This window comes from Empidonax traillii, unplaced genomic scaffold (assembly GCF_003031625.1).
Source record: "Empidonax traillii isolate 1590-97213 ecotype Southwest subspecies unplaced genomic scaffold, ASM303162v1 scaffold95:size1152806, whole genome shotgun sequence".
In the NCBI taxonomy this organism is placed as follows: Eukaryota; Metazoa; Chordata; class Aves; order Passeriformes; family Tyrannidae; genus Empidonax; species Empidonax traillii.
The window spans coordinates 1,053,027-1,071,404 of record NW_020955288.1 but is presented as its reverse complement, the minus strand read 5'-3'; the positions used below and the strand labels follow the sequence as shown (position 1 = coordinate 1,071,404).

At 35.6% G+C, this 18,378-nt stretch overlaps 1 protein-coding gene across 1 annotated transcript in view; it reads left to right on the top strand.

The window, feature by feature from the left end:
- Window positions 1-18,378, top strand: part of PPFIBP2 (PPFIA binding protein 2) — a 101,355-nt gene that overhangs the window by 24,009 nt on the left and 58,968 nt on the right. Inside the window, exon 3 of the mRNA XM_027881815.1 lies at window positions 5,922-6,136. Within this exon, the coding sequence (XP_027737616.1) occupies window positions 5,922-6,136 (215 nt within the window). The remainder of the gene's footprint in view (window positions 1-5,921; window positions 6,137-18,378) is intronic.

The window sequence follows — 18,378 nt, the reverse complement described above, 5'->3', positions numbered from 1 at the left end:
AGTACATGAGAGAGTCAGTTGTTGAACAGGCAAGTGAACTGATTTCTAAGACTTAAATTTAAACAAGTTTCAGATCTTTAAAAAAATTGTGTCATGCCCACTTCCCACTTTAAGGTAATTAAATTGATTTGAGAATCTTTTTAAAAATCAAAGTAGTGTAATCTTTATAAAACAAGTTGCCTTTATATCCTCACAAAATGAATGCTCTTTTTCCCTTATGATTACAGACTAATTTTTTTTCATGAATTAGTATTCATGTTACCAGTAGTTTACTAGTACTTACTACAAACAGTTATGAATTTTGTACTAAAAATATGTATTTGTTGTCTCACACCACTGTTTGACTTAGACTACTGGTTATACTGGCCCTAAATACCCTCTTTTTTTTTTTTTTTTTTTTTTTTTTTTTTTTTTTTTTTTTTTTTTTTTTTTTTTTTTTTTTTTTTTTTTTTTAATAAAAAAAATAAAGAGAGAAAGTTGATGCAAGTATTTTTTACTCTTTTTCTTTAATAAATATGTTGACCCTGTTTTTCCTTTGCTCAGTGTCTGTAAGCATTTGGAAGGAAAACGTTTGAGTAAATACGAACATAATTTGCATAAGAAATTATAGGCAGTTCTTGAAAATTGTGTCAAAAGATTCCACGTGTGATTGTATGTAGAGCTCAGTGGAAAATCATCTGAGCTGCATGAAACTTGCATCTGAATGTGGTCATTAACATTTCTAGGCTTGGAAATTTTTTCCTAGGCTTCCTGCTAATCCAGCTTAATAGTTACTGTTCTCTGTAGTTAAAGATCTAAAAGCAGAGAGAGATTTGAGGAGAAGTTAATGTAAGCTATGATTCAAAACATACCATTTGTGATGTAGTTTGCATTACATTATTAGAAGAAAGGATTGTGTGAGCTACATCTTCACTCATTTGACAGAAGGCTTAGGAACAAGAAGGATGAAATATGTCCCATCTAGACCTTACTAGTAGTTTACATAAATCCACATTTTCAAGGCGATCTTCATGAGAAAAAGAAAATTGTGCTTCAAAGGAAATTACACTTTGTAGTCTTGGAGGAGAGAGGAAGAACTTGGACAACCTATTTGCTCATTGAGTAAAAATTCAGGTAAAAAAGTGTTCTCTAGCAGTGTAATGATTAAATGAAAGGCCAGAGAAAATATACGTTTATAACTTTATTCTAACCACTGTTGGTCAGATATCGAAATTGTTACTCTTGAGTGTTTCAGCTTTATAGAAAGTCATCCTGACCCAGCATAGAAGTAGTGTGTGTTTTTTGCTGTGGGACTTTCGTTGTTTTTTTCTGGCTTCTGATCTAAAGGAGCCAGTAGTTTTAGGAAAATCTCTTTTTAACCACTGATGGTTGAGTTGTGTGTTACCAGGAATTTGTTTTTAAGCTGAACTAGTTTTAAAGCAAAAGACTGAGGTGACAAGGATGAATGCAAGGGATCAGAAGCTAAGGTACAAGGGGAAGTGAGAGATTAGACACAGTATCTACTGCTAAGAGAGATGAAAGTTGTGTGGTGGATGAATGTGTAGAATATAAGCTGAGGAGAATGGATTTTCAAACTAGCAAGCCTTTCTGCTTCTTTCTTTACTTCTACTTGGTAACCTATTTTTGCAGGCTACTGGGAGTGCTGTTTTCTGAATAGGTTATGTATTTGCCCAAAAGGAATGTTTCTTTGAAGCCATTCAGCTAATTCCAAGGAACTTTGAAATAAAAATGTGCTTTAATGGTCAGGATGTAAGAAATATGTAACTTTAAAATTGTTTTTCCTTTTTGTACTACTTATTTTACTCTTTCTTCCTCCATACAGTGTGCAGCTACATTTAACCTCCTGCATCCACTGTCTGTTTAGGGAAACCAGAAGTGAGATACTTGGAATGTCATAGTTTCGACACTTTTTCCCCCCTTTCTTTCCTACTCCTCTAAAGTGGACATTTCTGGTGATTAATTTTGTTCCAGTAGTACACTAGAAAACCATAGTGTTGAGTATTATATAAACATCATGACAAAAGATTCCCGTGTCCTGTTTATCCCTAGAAAAAAGTGAAGCACAGGAAGACTTGCTCAAGAAAAAATGAGTCTTTTTTCCAAGAGTTCAAAACTGTACTCATTTTTTCTGAGCATTCTTTCTCTCTTCTGTTATCTGTAATAAAGCTACACGCAAATTGATTGCTGTTCATGGTGAACTATATTGGTAACACATACTGTTCTCTTTGCTTTGTGACATCTCTCTTCTTTTTTTTTTTTTTTTTTTTTTTTTAATGAATCTGCAAGGACATCCAAATTCTTCCTGTCTGGTGCTAAAACTAATGCAAAGAAATATTATTATTTACTCCTACGCACTTCTGTTTTTCACGGTGCATTCTTGTCCTTCTGGTGAGCGATACAGATCCTATTTAATGTGAAACTACATGGAAAGCAGATAAGAGAATCAAGCCTGTGAATCATTTGAATTTTAGTAGTAAACCAGGAAGCTTTCTGAATTAAAATCCTGAGTTGAACTCTGTATTTCTGCATTTTGTTACCTAGTATAAAGTGCATTAATTGTTGCATTCAGAGGAGTTAATTTTCCATTTCATCTACGAGAATAAAAGATACTATGTTAACAACCTCTAGCAAGCCGTTTTTAAAGTAATTTCAAATTCTGCAAAATTTGAGGCTGCTTAAAATTCTGCCACTCTCAATAGTCAGTTAAGAGCCTAGGATAACTCAAGCATGCATATGGAGTATGCCCAGTCTCAGGGAATCACATAATTCCTGACTGGCCCTGCCTGTGCTCCAGCACTTAAGGATGTTTACCTTTAGAGAATAGAGTTTCTTAAGGGTGACAGTTCTTTCACTTGCCAAGATTAAAGACTGTGAGTATATGTTGTTTTCCCTAGTGTTTTGATAGAGGCAAACCAAATAAAGGCATGCTGAAATGCCACTGAATCTTCCTATGGAGTTTAAAGTTATTTTCTGTAGAAGGTTGATGTTGCCAGGAATGTTATAGCCATGATAAGTTAAAGGTGGAGCCAAGATATGATACATAGTGAGACATTTAGACTGGTGAACAAAGATTTCACAGGGGTATGTGTGGTATGGCTGTGTATTTGTCTGTATAAACTACCTACCAACTGTAATTATCTGAACTCCTGCAAAATTTTTTGAACTTGTATTTAGCTTAAATGCGATGACTTTTATTTCATACCTGAAGTATTGGTTATGGGCCTGAAAGTTTGTCTGGTTTTATTTGGATAGTGTGGAGTTTCATTTGTTTGTTTCTCTCTTGTCTATAAATAAAAAGTCCTCATATAACATGAAGTATGAGTCATATAACTCAAATAACATGAAGAACTCCGTAGCAGAATGCTCCTTTCAGTTTTTCCCATTTCATATCTATTTTAAATTGTCAGTTCACTGAAGGGGTAACTACCAAAGCTGATCATGAAATAACTTTGAATCCTGTCTGCTTTTCCAGTGTTAAAGGTACTTGCTAAGGAAAAGATAGGAAAAAAGTAGCATGAGCATGGAGTTTTTCAAAAGAAAGAGTGAGAAAGCTATTTTACAAGTCCTAAAGCCACAACAACCAAGAAAGCCGCATCTTTGCAAGTGGCATCAATGCTACTTCAGTAGTCAGTGCCGTATTTTGATTTGTGTGCACATCTCTCAGAAAGTAAGTAGTGAGCCACCCTGACTGAATGAAGGTTATATGATCCAAATGGCTCCTACACAATTTGGAAATCTGCTATTTTTAGTCTCCAGAGTTTAATATTAATCTGCAATAGGAAATACATAAACATAAACAAACTGGCATGAGTGGCTGGGCTAAGAGTACAGAAATACATAAGAAAATACCTTTTAGCGAGCAAGTCCAGCTAAACAGTCAGTTGATCCTGCCCTCAAAAGGAAGTAATTCAGGAAGACAAGGTTGATTTACAAGGTGAGGTTATCTCATATAGCAGTCTTTGTAGCACCGGATATTGAAGAAACTTTATCTTGGACATGGCCTTATCCAGAAATAAAGATGAGATCTTGCACTTGAGGTATTAAAATAAACTCATAAGCAGCAGAAGTCAATAGGATCAAAAGGAATATTTTGAGTCTGAAAAGAGGTTAAGATAATATGAAATACTTCAGTAGTGAAAATTAGTGTTCCTTTAAAAAGAAGTTTAAAACCCTACTACTGAGCCTTGCAAAACTTCTAGAGATGGTTGGTTTTACATTGTTTAAAACGGTCAAATGAAAAAACACATGCATTGTGTAGTAGAATTCAAGCCACACAATTTTTTGCAAAGATCTGACAGAACACTTTGTGTCATGAAAACAGTGGTTGAAGATAACCTGGTTAATATTTTTTAAATTTTCTCCAAACTTTGCATGAAGTTAAGCTTTCACAAAATGAGAGACAAAATATTGCCTTTATTCGAAAACTGAGTGACATGGGGAACAACACTAGTATTAAGTGATCAATTGGCATTTTGGTTAAAAGCTAATGTGGGTGCAAAAGGCATTTCAGGGTGTTAGTACCTAGTATCAGTGTATTCATGAGTTGTGTTTCAGGCTACGAGTAAAATGAAACATTGGGTCCAAACATAGTTTGTAGTGTCTGAATCGTGGTAGATAAATTACTGTAACAGGCAAACTAACATTGATTAATGCAAAGTAGTGTGCATTCGAGAAGAAAACTCGAATTCCTTACGTGTTTATGCATCCCATAGATATGTCAGCTCAGGGAAAAAAAATCAGCAAATAATTTTCAAAGGCCCAGTGAAGATTTTTCTTCCTTTCATAACTAAGATGTAAGTGATGTTAAACATAGGGGTAAAATGAAGAATAATAAGGAGATTATTATAAAACTCTTGCGTTCATCAATTATGTAGTCTTCTAATGAACACTGCATGGATCCAGTGAAGTATGAATGATCAAAAACCTAAAAAAATCTCCATTATGGTTAATAAAGGGGGGAAATAAGATGGCTTATGCCAGAGAGAACACGAATGAAGACATCTGTACACCCTATTACATACACAAAACAATGAATTGTAAATAAAAACTTTAAAAAGTCAAGCAGATAGTTTTCCACCTGACTAGTTCTTAAAGAAACAACTAGATATTAAATGATACCAAGGTCTGAAATTGAGGACTGAGAAAAGAGAATTTATTTAAGTGTGCATCTCATTGAAACACAAGGTATTAAGACAAAAAGATTGAGAGATATTAGAATTTGTATTGTTTATAATCCTTCCATAAGTGAGATATGTTTTTTACTGTGCTTAATGTTGTCAAGAAAATAATATTGGTGCTGGAGGGCTATCAGGAGGGAGGTGTTGTAATTTAGAGATCTTTTTGTAATTTAGAGAGCTAGCAAAGTTTTATTTGCCGTTTTTATTGCTAACTTCTGATGGGTTGTTCTTTGTGGGAGTTTTAAACCTGACCACAGTCATATATTTTTCTAGATCTGGTAACGTGATCTATATTGATCTAAGTTTCTTCTCAAAGGACTGCATCAGTTGTTCTTACATTGCTTAACACTGTGCTGTGTAGGGACTTCTGTGTAGCTGAGAAGTTAGTGACATCTCATGGCAACCGTGGAAAATTACAGGTGACTTGAGACAAGGTTTTGGGCTTAACAGACATTGCAAATGTTTTCTAGGTCAAAATTCTTTTTTAATATGCTTGTACATTCCTTTCACATTTAATTCTCCAGTGTTCTTGATTTATCTAGAGACTAATGCAAGTATTTCTAAGCCTGAAATACTGGTATTTGTCTGTGAACATCTGAAGTCCAAAAGTTGTAGTGTGTAGTATCTGTGTATTTGTCACCTACAAAACAATTATATAATGTTATCGTCTCTCCTGATTTTACTTGTTTTAGGTACAAAGTCAATTATATAATGTTATTTTTCTCCTGGTTTTACTTGTTTTAGGTACAAAGTCAGCTACAGAATATGCTAATGGTGGTTATGACATTGTGTCCCCTGCTCCATCAGTGTACTTGGGCACATTTCAAATTCTGCATCTTCTGGAGGATCTAAAGATGGCACTGGAAATGCTAGAGGATCCTCAGGAGAAAGAGGCATTGCGAAATCAAATTCCAGGGGCCACAGCAGTGTGTCTGCGGGAGTGGTTTGAAGAGAATCTGGTGAGTAGCTATTTTAGCTTTTCCATTTTGTTTGCAGTGGAAACAATGGATTGGTTCAAGTGTTTTCATATTACTGCTTTATGTGGTGATTACCAGAGCAATGCAGATGAGAAGTTGATAAAATACCTTATTTGGTCCTTGGTGAGAGAAAGGTTAGTAAAAATTAACTACAACAAAAGTTGCTTTTTCTGTGGGTTATTTTTGGTTTGGTTTACTTTGTTTCATCTTTTGCTGGAGATAACAAATGTATGAGTTGTTATAAAAGTTTTAATTTTTGAAGTATCAATTTGGAATACAGTGTCATTGTCTGTTGAAGAGACAAATTCAGACTGGATGATTCTCCTGTCCTTTCCCTTAACTACTGGTATTACCAATCTCCAAAGTATCTTGTACACCAGGCAATGGTGATAAATCCAGAAAAACTGTTGATTCCTAAGGTGAGACATTCATATTGGGATAGATGGGGAATAAACATTTGGCTATACTGGGAAAGACTGAGGCTTACCAGGTGAGGAGCAGATCTTCAGACAGACCTCAGAAGAAGAGGGACATTGAATATAAAGGAATAGAAACGGCAGGTCCTGCCACAACACCAAGCCTGACTCTGCAAGTGGATGGTGGTGTCCTCATGTGTAAAAGCTACTTGTCACTTCCTCAACATCAGAAACATCTTCTAGATGAATGGATTTTATTCTGGTTTTGACGGTGCATGTGACCTTTTATGTAATTTGTCCGGTGACTTATGTTTTAGTATTTATATTCTGCTGTAGCTGCCCTGCGTTGATTGTAACTTGATGTTGTTGGAAATGTAGCTGCTTTTGTTTGAACTTGTCAGCTTCTGGTTTGTTGGCATTCTTCACAGAGTGCAGGTCTGTCGCTGGAAAATCCTGTTTGGGTCCATACAAGAGAAAGGAATGAGAATTTGGTACCAGGTCTGAAAACAAAAGGTGTAGGCGATGTTTAATTTGGATTTATAGTATTAGCTTTTGGATTCAGGTATCCTTAGGCCAGCTCTTACTGAATTACTGCCTTAGCAGAAATGTTAATGCTTATTCAAGTCTTTACAACAGCTGAAAAATGTTTTTAATGCGTAAAAGACATAAATTTAATTTTCAGAGTTGTTCACAATGAAGTTGGCCCTAGACCACCAAGTTGAAGAGTTTGAATCTGGTAGTCTGACTTTTGGTCTTTTGTTGCAGAAATATTAATTAAGCTCACTTTGCAGCCCTGCAATGTAGGTAACCTTTGATGTTTTGACTTTTCATATTAACTATATATGTGTATGTCTTCTAATTCATGGGTAACCAGCCAAAACAGAAGCCACAGACTTCTGCCTTTTAGACTTGCAGTTTACTGATGTCCAAAAAACGTCGTCTACTGCATCGAGTAGTATTTGTTTGATAAAGCAACTGGGGAGTCTGGATTCAGAGCCAATAGAAAAAGGAAATTGATGCCGTAGAGTTTCTCTAGTGCAATATGTTGAGATCACTGTTTTTAAAATATTTTGCCATGTTCTGTGTCGAGGGTAGGGCATAGCTGCTGTGACTGTTATTTGAAAATGGATAGTAATCTGTGTATTTGTAGACCTTTCTCATATTTCTTTTAAGTGCACATAATTTGTAAGCATGCACATAACTTCCATGACCTTTGAATTTGGGAGAGCTTTCTCCACTGACAAGCTGCGGTTCCACTTGGAAATTGGGAAGAAATCTGATAAAATTTAGGTCAGTTCAGTGAAATGGAATATGTATTTTGTAGTTGTGTCCCATACTGAAATTTCCTTCATTCCAGCCCAGAGCTATGAAATATGACATTTAATATGTGGATAAGGACAGTTGAGGTAGTAAACTGTAGAGAATGAGAACTCTGCGTCTCCATGAATCTATTCACTTTGGGAACCTCAAATGAAGTTTGGTAATCATTACTCTGTGAAATGCAGAAGTGCCATTAAATAAGCCTCACTCAATTCCCATGGTTTAAACACATCAGGATGGAAGCAGTTTGCTGATTTATTAACAACATCATTAACTACAAATCAGTATATATTTAGGACCAACATCAGCAATACATTAGATCAACCATAATACTACGTGCTTAAGAAATGTTAAGGTACACCCACAAATTTCGAAATGCAGCCCTAAAACTAATCTCAGAAAGTTAAAATCCCATAGACATGTGCACACACATTCACAGTTACATGCACTCATTTCCTCTCTCACAGCTGGTGTTGGTTACAAGCATGAACAGCCTCTTCTATGGCTGTGGGTTCCCCTATTTTACACACATCTTCTTGCACATATGTAGGTGCTTTAGCTTTTGAGTGTACCTGGGGAGTTCTGATACCTTTGAACTTTTTTTTTTGTAGAGCTATGGCAGGTTGAATTGGAAGGGGCTTTTTTTTTTTTTTTTTTTTTTTTTTTTTTTTTTTTTTTTTTTTTTTTTTTTTTTTTTTTTTTTTTTTTTTTTTTTTTTTTTTTTTTTTTTTTTTTTTTTTTTTTTTTTTTTTTTTTTTTTTTTTTTTGTAGATGATTAATTCCACATCTGTTTATTTTGGGGGTCCATGCATCTTCCTTTAAAGCAGAAAGGGTGCTCTAGCATGTGAATGAATAGCTTTAGAGACTACAGCAATTGCTTTGTTTCTAACATTTTACATGAATAGGTGTCAAAAATATTCTCAGCTTATGGGAATGCGGTTGGGCATGCTGTAGAAACTAAAGATAAAAAAAGAAATCTGGTGTGTATTTTAAAAGCAGATAAGCATGCTTCATTCAAGAAGAGAGTGTTATTTTATGATTCTTCATTTAAATGTGTTATTAAATGTAGTATTAAAAAAATCCTTGCAGCTGCCATTGTTAATGAAGAATACAAACAATGTGCCTTATGGAAATAATTTGAGTACGTGTTTTGTTACTGCCCCATATTGCTTTAATGGGAAACCAAAGAAAGGGAAGTCAGAAAGATGATTTGAGACTCGTTCCTGCTGGATAGTATCAAACAGCAGCATTTAACAGCATTTGGGTTTGAGCAGAATATGGAATTACTGATCAGTCAGGAAGTTTCTGTGATGATTATAGATACTAGAGCTGTTCTCACCTTCATTCAGTTCCATAGCAACAAACTATGGAGTTTATGAGATGTGAAATATCACCAAGTTATGTTTGGTGGTTTGATCAATTGAATTTCTTTCTTTTTTTTTTTTTTTAACCAATAGTAACTGTTTTGCTCTTTGGTCTGTCTGCTCTAGGTGTGAATACCAGATTTGTGGTAAAATTCAGATGTGCCTAGAATGGAAAAGCTTTTGACATCATGTTTCATACCTGATACTACCTTGTTTACTTGCCCTTTTAAGACCATTTCCTTTATTGTTTTTCTTGAACCATTGGTGATTTGTTTTTCTCTAAGGAAGAGGCACACCATTTGTGGAACTAAAGGTGTGCTTTTTGGAAAGGCTCCTTTTATTGTTTCCATGGTCTGGGATCTATGAACATATTGGGTTCTTGAGTTTGCAGTATAACTGGGCACAGTAACTGTGCTGTCACTGCTTTGAGAGAGACGAAATAGATTTGACAAAGTTAGCGCTGAATTTAGAAAGGTTATTACAGTGTATCATAGAATGAGGATTTTATAGCTGCTGCAGTTGCTCAAATCTTTTGACAAACCTAAACAAAAAGTTATTAGTTATAGACTTTTAACTACTTAAGAAAAATTCTGCCTCAAAGAGCATGCCTGAATTGTTTTACATGGCTTTATGATTGTAAATCTTTGGCCTTAAAAACAGAACAAAAAGACCTGGGGATTATTCTGGAGAGTTTATATAAAACAAACTTGTGGATGGTATCAATGCTTCTTGTTAAATATTTCAGTATTGTCAATGATCATGTGACATATCACAAAGCAGGTAGTAATTTCAGCATTAAAAATTAATTGCTGCAGTAACAACTGATTGTGTTTGGCTCTGTGAGCTATGAGAGAATATATTTGCTTACAGTTTCATAACTAAATGAACTTCTGCACTGTTCAATTCTGAGTTTTTATTCCATACATTTTTATGGAACTCTTTTCTGAATAAAGAGGAACACTACTGTTCTTATAATGATCTTTGAGCATAAGTGAAGGCCTCATTTTCAGGATTACAAAACACTATCTTCCTCCTTTTGGAACATCTGTGTTTAAAGCACCACTTCATGATGTAGTTTTATTTACTGACCCTTAAAGTGCTTTTTTTTGAAAACTCTTTAGTATTTTCCTCATTATGGGGTTGGTGGGTTTTTTTTGGTTTTTTTCTTGGAATCCTAAGTCTGAAAATCTTTCTAAATATTCCAAATTTGAGGAAACAGAAAAGGGAGGAGAGCATAGGAAATAGTAGAGAGAATGTGTGTTTGAGGCATTTTTAAATATAATATGATTTGCCTTAAGATATATGTTGTGCTTTGTTTCTTTTCACGATCTGTTTTATTGGTAAAACCAGAGACTTTTTAGCAGAAACAGGATAAATTCCTTAGAGTCTTGACTGCTATTTGGTCATGATTAAAGTTCAAAAGAGATTGTTTACACTGTGTGTTAAAATCAAGGGATTTTTTTTTTCTCCAGTGTCTTCACAGGGACTTGGATTAAAACAGTAAAACCCAGTTCAGAATTCTGACTTGATGGAGTTTGTGAAATTTTGAACTTACTTGAAAGATTTTTTTTTAAGCGTGTGCTCTGATGAAACATAATCACTGGTATCATTTCACAGAGTTATCTGTCCAGAGCAGAGGCAGAAAACGACTGCACTTCAGACCACTTCCATGTGCTTGAAAACGTGCTTTTACAAAAGTATCAATAGCATTTTTCAGCAACAGCTGAGTGGGAATCTTAGCAGTGCCAATTAAAGCCAGTATATTTATCTGCTGGTAGATTTGGCTGTGGAACTCAACTGTTGAGAGCCATGATGGAACTGTATAGAGCTGAATCTTCCCATTGCCAAGTGGTATTAACACATGTTAAATTGAAAATGGAGCAGTAGAGCCTGCTTGGGATAGTGTAGAAAAGCCGTCATTCTGTAAGCATTCATGTTTATTTTTTCCAGCTCGAAACATGAGATTGATTATGTTTTCTGAGAAAGAGTCAGAGTTCAAAATTGTATGACCCAGTCCTCCAGCTCCTTTTCAGTGAGTTGATGATGCAAGGAAGCCCTGACCTGGAAGATTTGGTCATCTCAGAGTTTTCCAAGTGTGTTAGCAGTGGTACACAAGAAACAGCATCTATTCCTAAATACTAGAAAGTGCCTTGGAGGGGTGTACAGAGCTTGTATGGAATCTTTCTAAACTAGGCCTATCTAAACCAGGCCTAATTTTTTCAGTGTTCTGTAGTTGTTTTGTCTGGGAACAACCAGACAAACCAGACACCTCTGGCTGTGACTGCACACTGCAGTAGCTCTCAGCAGAGGTAGGAGTCTTCTCTGTATGAAGAACTGATAGAAGCTTAAAATAGCTTTGCAGGGAGTAGGGCTGATTTAGATCTCTTTCTTAAAATGAGATTAGGTTTTTGGCTGCTTCTTTCACCTCTGTAATGATCAATAATGTTTAACAGAGCCACCTTAAACTACAATGACTAGAAGTGCTCAAACAGAATTGTGTTATGGCCTTAGGCTTAGAGTACTCATGGAAGAAAGGTCGTTCATCTTTCCTTTTGTGTCTGTTATAAGTAAAATGAAACTGAGTTGAAATATAGGAATAAAAATTTATTAGAAGATTTATAGGAAAGCAAAGAAGCAAATCAGCATGCTGGGCTGCCGAGGAGTCCCCTGCTCCACTCATGGCACGCAAGCACAGTGAACAAAAACAGTAACTTTTATTCCCTTATCAGTTTCCCTCCCATAGTCACTTGTTGTTTTTCTATTGGATCTGAGCTTTGCAGGTCTGATTCTGGTTGGCTTCTCTGCATTCTCACTTCAGTTGCCACGTGCTTTCTCCTCCCGTAGTTTCACTCAGTCCCTAGACCTTGAGGCCTAGTGTGCAGGCATCTCCAGATGTCCATCTTGCATATTCTGTATCGTTTCAGTTCCTGACTTTTCAATCCTTGTTCTTTCTTTAGTTACTTTATGCTGTGAGACAATAAGCCTTTTAGAAAAATAAGATACAAAAATATTTACTCAACAAGGCACAATGCTTTCTAGCTTTAGAACTGCAAACTTCATGCTTTTCAGTTTACAATGCTGATAGATTAATGAACCATTCTACAACTTACAGTTTCTTACCCATAACAGAACAGTGATTATAATGACATATATATATAAGAATATAACATGCACTACAATTTAATGAGTAAACTACTATTATTACTAATTTGATGAGTAAATTTAACTACTACTACTTATTACATGTCTGATGTTATATATGGTGTCCCTTTTTCATTTCACAGTGTGATCTGTCATTAGAATTTCCAAGGATTTAAATATTATGCACTGTATTATTTTAACAAACATTAATGCATAAATGTAATAGTATGAAGTGTCGGCCTTTTGAAGTGCAGATAGAGGAAACACAGGAAAATGTTTTTCATAAAGTAATTAAGAGAGGGACTGGTAAGAGAAATTATTTAATTAAACAATGGTGCTGACAGATAAGATGTAAACGTAATGGTCACATACGGAAGCTGGGGACAAGTTTTTCTTTTAAAAAGTCCTGTATTGATTCAGGTATTACCTGAATATTAGAGCAACATCATAACTTTGTAATATTTTTTCATATAAACTCTATTCATATTTCACAGGGTAGGCTGACTTACCGCGTTGGCTAAATTTTATCAGTTATGACAAACATACCAATAACGTATTGACAACAAAATTATTTCATTCTCTCTTGGATTAATATGCTCATAGCAGCAGTAAACAGAGCTCTATTTAGTTAAAGGGCAGCTAAATATATTTTCATGTTTTGTGCTCTTTCAAAAACGGAAGCAGATTATGCTTATTTTAGACGCGTTGTGCATACATGTTGGCATGCTACTCTTCTTCGTAAGTAGGACAGCAATGTGCTTTATTTTCCTAAATAATTAAATACTTAAGAAGAAATTAATGAATATTTGTACATTCCTTATCAGAAATAAAGACTTGTAAGGTATATCTGCAGCTTATTCTGAGTCTTCTTACAATTTTTTTCTGTTCTGAAATTTAGAAGAGAAATCTGATGTGTGTCATAGTGAGGAGAGGCAAAATGTCACCTTCAGTGTCGTTGATGTATGTGCAAGTGTGTGGTAAATATCATGTTTCCGTATATGAAAATATACTGACTTACTGCATGTTTAGTAGTTTCACCAGTGCTTTGAAACCTTTCAGACTGGAAACTAAGCCTGAATTATTGTAATGTGTTGTGTGGTAGGATGTAAATATATATATTTAATTATTTTCTCTTGCATATAACAACTAAAGTGTTATATGAAGTGTTCACAGTGGTTTTGATGTTCTGCTAAGTAGAAAATATTTTTTAGTCTTCATGCAAAAATATAGTACTCAAGTTTCTTACAATCTGCATTCTCTTCTAAATAAGCTTAATCCAAAAAGTCATATTTCTTGTAGAACTTGGACTGAGAAAAGCATTTCAGCATATGGCAAGGAATGTTTGAAATTGCCAAGAATGTGCAAATGTCTGTGAATGAATTAATAAACAGTAACTTCATCTAAGTATCAGTAATACATTCTTTGTGCAAGCCAAGGGAAGAGAGCTACTTATTACTTGAGCAGTAACCTGAAAGGACATAGTAGTGCTGGAGATATGTGATGGGAATGGCTCCAGAGATGTCAGCACCTGTTTGAAGTATTACCTCCCCCTCCCCCAAATATGGAATAAGGATAAGGGTTAACCATGCTGGCATGGAACTAATGGCCATCTAAATCTGTTTAATTCTGAAATACAGATTTTAATCAAATAATTAAGCCATTACGATTGAGTGTATTTTATGCTGGGAAAGGATTATTTGTTCATATATCTACATAACGTTATTTTGTTGTCTGTTTCCCAGGACATGGTTTATTTTTTTTAAATTATTACAAGGAAAGCAAATTTGCTCATCCACAAAATGCAGTATTATTTTTTTCCCCTTTTGTTCCAAGAATTTCTTCTTTCTCTGTCACTTAGGCGTTATTTGTTAGTAATGATTAGGACTCTAAGACACATTTTCTTTCTGGAAATAATTCATCTAGATTCCTGAAGCCATTGCTCACCATGAAAAAAGGAATTTCTTCCTCCATTGTCTTCTGCATAAATGGCCTGAATTTCTTTATACACAAGTATTCTCATATTTTCTCTCTCTTTCTTCAATCTGAAGCTCTCACATTTTTCTGCAGCGTGAGAATGACATCTGTGAATTGGCATGCTGAAAAAAATTTTCCCTTTTAAAATCTGGTCCTAATCCCTTTGTTTCCAAACCAGCCAAAACACTAGGACTGAAAAAACATGTAGGAAAAAATTGATACTAACTCTTGGGAATGGGGAAATTTTTGTTTCATGTCCATCCTCCTCTGGACTCCCCTGATGAGGCTGGGAAGATTCATAGCTGGTCATTTCATTTCTTGGCCTAAAAGGCCGAGTGTGTGTTCTTTTAGTGTTTTCACAGGCTGATGGGTTTTGAAACCAAAAACTTCAGCAGTAAGTTACTGCTGAAAAGGCAGACAGGTGCTATGGTCCAGGGTCTTGGACCTGTTGGAGGCTGAAGAACTCTGATTACTATTCCTTTGTCCTCTCATTTTCCAGGCAATTTAATGGCTCTATTGACCCTGTACATTTGTGGTGCTCTGAAAGATCACAAAAACATGTATTTTGTCACAAACTTAACTGAATAAAAAGTAAAATTACTAAAATAGCCATAATAAATACAGTTTTAAAATCTTCACTGAGACACAGTTGGGTGGAAGAGAGAGGAACAGAGCAACTCTCTGGTTTCTCAGCTCAGTGTTGGTGGAAGAAGGAATTACACTAGACAGTCAGACTGCCTTTTCCTCTGCAGTTCTAGGAGGATTTGTTGATGTTTTCTTCCCTCTTCGTAGGCCTGGAATGGAGGGACATGAGAAGCACAACTGAATGTTTAAAGCATTCTGTTACTTTCAGTTTCAAAGCTCTTGCAGCATGTTTATTTACTATTTGAAATATTTAAAATCTCATTTGAAGTATTTGACATGCTGACAGAGTATTGGGTCATTTAGCTGGGTGTTTTCATGGGTTGTGTATCAGCAGACCTTCTTGTGACTAACACCTTTGGTGTACTGCAAATGGAGATTTTATTTTCATCAACACTGGCAGGAGTCAGCAGTTTTCTATGGAAGTAGAGAATTGGCAAAGAAATCCTAATGGGTTTTCATACAGCTTGTAGAGTATATAAACGTTGTTAACTTTAAACATTTTATTGCTCCAAAATGCATTTGTATTAGAGACAACACTAAGAAAAATAAACAATTTGTTGGGGAAGGGAGCAATAGCTGGATCACTCCCTGAAGGAGTAACACTTGAAGGTGGTGGTTCTTCAGTAGTAGTGTGGCATTTTTGCTTGCTTGATTTTTAACTCTCCAGAAGTTGGTGCTCAGTTAAGAACTGCACACAGACATGGATTTCCTGAAAATAAGAAAAACAGACAGTGGTAACCAGATGAAGCAATCCTCATGTTTCAGCATATTTTCCTTTTTTTCCACATTGCTCTGAGAAAGTAACCTGCTTTTACAATTAAATGGGAAAGCATTTTAAGCAAATCTGGGGCATTTGATTTGCATTCGGTTGGTATCTGAAACTTTCAGGCCAAAGCTCAAGCAGGATATAAAGTTCAGCACGCAGGTGACAGGCTCAGAGTGAGCATGTGACTGTCTGGAATGTATGCTGTCAACATTCATGGCTGATAAGATGCAGAAAATTCAGACACTTACCTTTTAATCAGGAAGAATGACTAGCAGAAATCAAGAGTCCTTTGCATGAAATCCAGCAGAAACGACAAGGTAGAAATAAGGTATGTTTGTCATTTTTAATGCTTTTAAAAGAGAAATGGATCCAAACCTAACTGTACATGGTACACTGAGGCATTAGTAAGTGGAGTAATATAGTTTTTATGTAGTTTTTAATATGAAAAACAAAATCATTAGCTGATAATGTGTGGTGGAGTGTTTTAAGAAAGGTGTTTGCTTCTTCCCTGAAATGAGTCTTAGACCCCATGTTTTGAAAAAGATGAAATGTGGAATTTTTGAAGCACTGTAGTGGTGGTGCTATGATATACACAATACTAAGAGGTAAAGTTTGATGTATTTGCTGTTCACCATCATTAGATAACAAGGTTTCAGGGGGGAAAAAAAAGGCCTTAAGCTGTTGGGAATTCATTATTTAATGTCAAGAGAACCCCTGTTCAATCTTCAGTTTGTCAGCCATGACAGAGACTGTAGTGCATAGAGAAGTGTGCTATATTAAGTATTAATTTCTAATTTTTCTTTTAAAAGTTAGAATTGACAGTGTACTGAGACCTTTGCCAGACAGTGTAAACTATTCAAAAAATAATTGCTCTCATCAACTTTAAGACAGGATAAAAACAACCACATTCTATGCACACAGCAAGCCAGGACCCCTTCTGATCTGTCTTGTAGCATGGTTTGCTTTTGGGAACTGACAGTTCTTTTATCTTGTCGCATTTACTGGTGATTTTAGATATCCTAGCAGCTTTAGAAGACTCTTAACGCTACCTTTCTAAAAATTGTAATGTTTTCTTTGTCATGTGACTTTAAGTAAGAGCAGGTAATAAACACATGAAGAAAACCAAAAGCCTAGGTTTATATTCTTCCCTCTTTGTGTTATGGAAAGTTCTTCAAAGAGCTCCATTAGGTCAAAAGGATCAAGAATGGCTGAAAGAATAAAAAAACACATCCCTTGCAGAAACTTCATCACATGTCTGTGACTTCCCCAACTTGGAATGTCAGTAGATGCCTAAATGAGGCAGGTCCCAGTAAGAACAGCTTTTCAGGGTATTATACAGCTTCAGACTTCGAGTCCTTCGTATATATCATTAGTGTCATGGGCTGATTTGAACGGCCTCTTCCAAACTGCACTTTTGCTGCTCCTTAAATGCAGGAGCAAGTTTGGCTGTAGAATCTGAAGAAAATTAGGAGATAACTAAATGTTCTGAGATCATCACAAAAATTCCATGGAGACAGCTGTGTTTAGGTCTTAATAGGCTTAATTGCCCAAGCAGTTGTCCTTGTGTGTGTGTAACAATCAGTTTCCCAGTTTAAGTCCAAAGCCACTTTTAAGTAGGGGGAGATACAACATTGAAAACTGGAGTTTATTGGGAAAAAATTATGAGTTATGAATAACTACTCTGTGGAGGCACTAGAGGACACCTCAGTAACAGGCAACACTTTTAAACTTCCCTTCTTGCTAGAGCATTGTGTTGCATATGCATTTATCTTGGTGTTGCAAGTTTGAAAAGTTGCCATGCTATGAGATTTCAGCTGCAGCAGGAACAGGCAAATATCTTGGAAGGGTATCATCATCTTCTATTAAGATGGAAAATTGCCTCTTTGGCAGTAGCAGTATTTATGGGATCATTAACTTATTCACAGGATCGTCCTTGAATTCCTCCTCTTTTATAATGTCTTTTGAGAGGACAGGCAAGTAATTCAAAGAGCAGAACTTATTTTTAGGTTTAGTCTGTGCCTGAAATAAATTGAGAAGGCTGAGTAGTGTTACGATAAACAGGGAGTAAAGCAGAGACAGGAAATAGGGGTCTTTGGTAATGAGTTCCAGCCACTCTTGAAACAGAAAACCAGAGAAAGCATTACTTGAAAATAGTTTCTCAGTGACAGCTTAATAATTTTTAGCTTTTTATTCCACATTAAAGACAAACAGTTCTAGCAGATTTATACTGTTCTTGAAAGATTCTTTTTTAAAGATCATTCAGCAAGTTATATTTTTGATGTTTTTAGAGTCGCATTGTTCTTGTTGCTAACTGATCTGCTGTTTAAAAAAACCAGATGTTTGGGAGAGAGTCTGAAGTTTATACAGTTGTGCGTTATATATACATCTGTGACAAGCCTTTGGGATAAGACCATGCGACAGGGGCAGGAGATTTAGCTTAAAATATGAACAAACATTGAAGGTTTCAGAAGTTGAGGGTTGAAATGGGAAGAAATCACAGCTATATCCTGTAGAACAAAGCAGTGCGCTTGCTTCTAAAAGTTTCTTTTTAACCCTGGAAATGTAACTGCTGAGATGGGCCCAAAGCATGGATGGTGA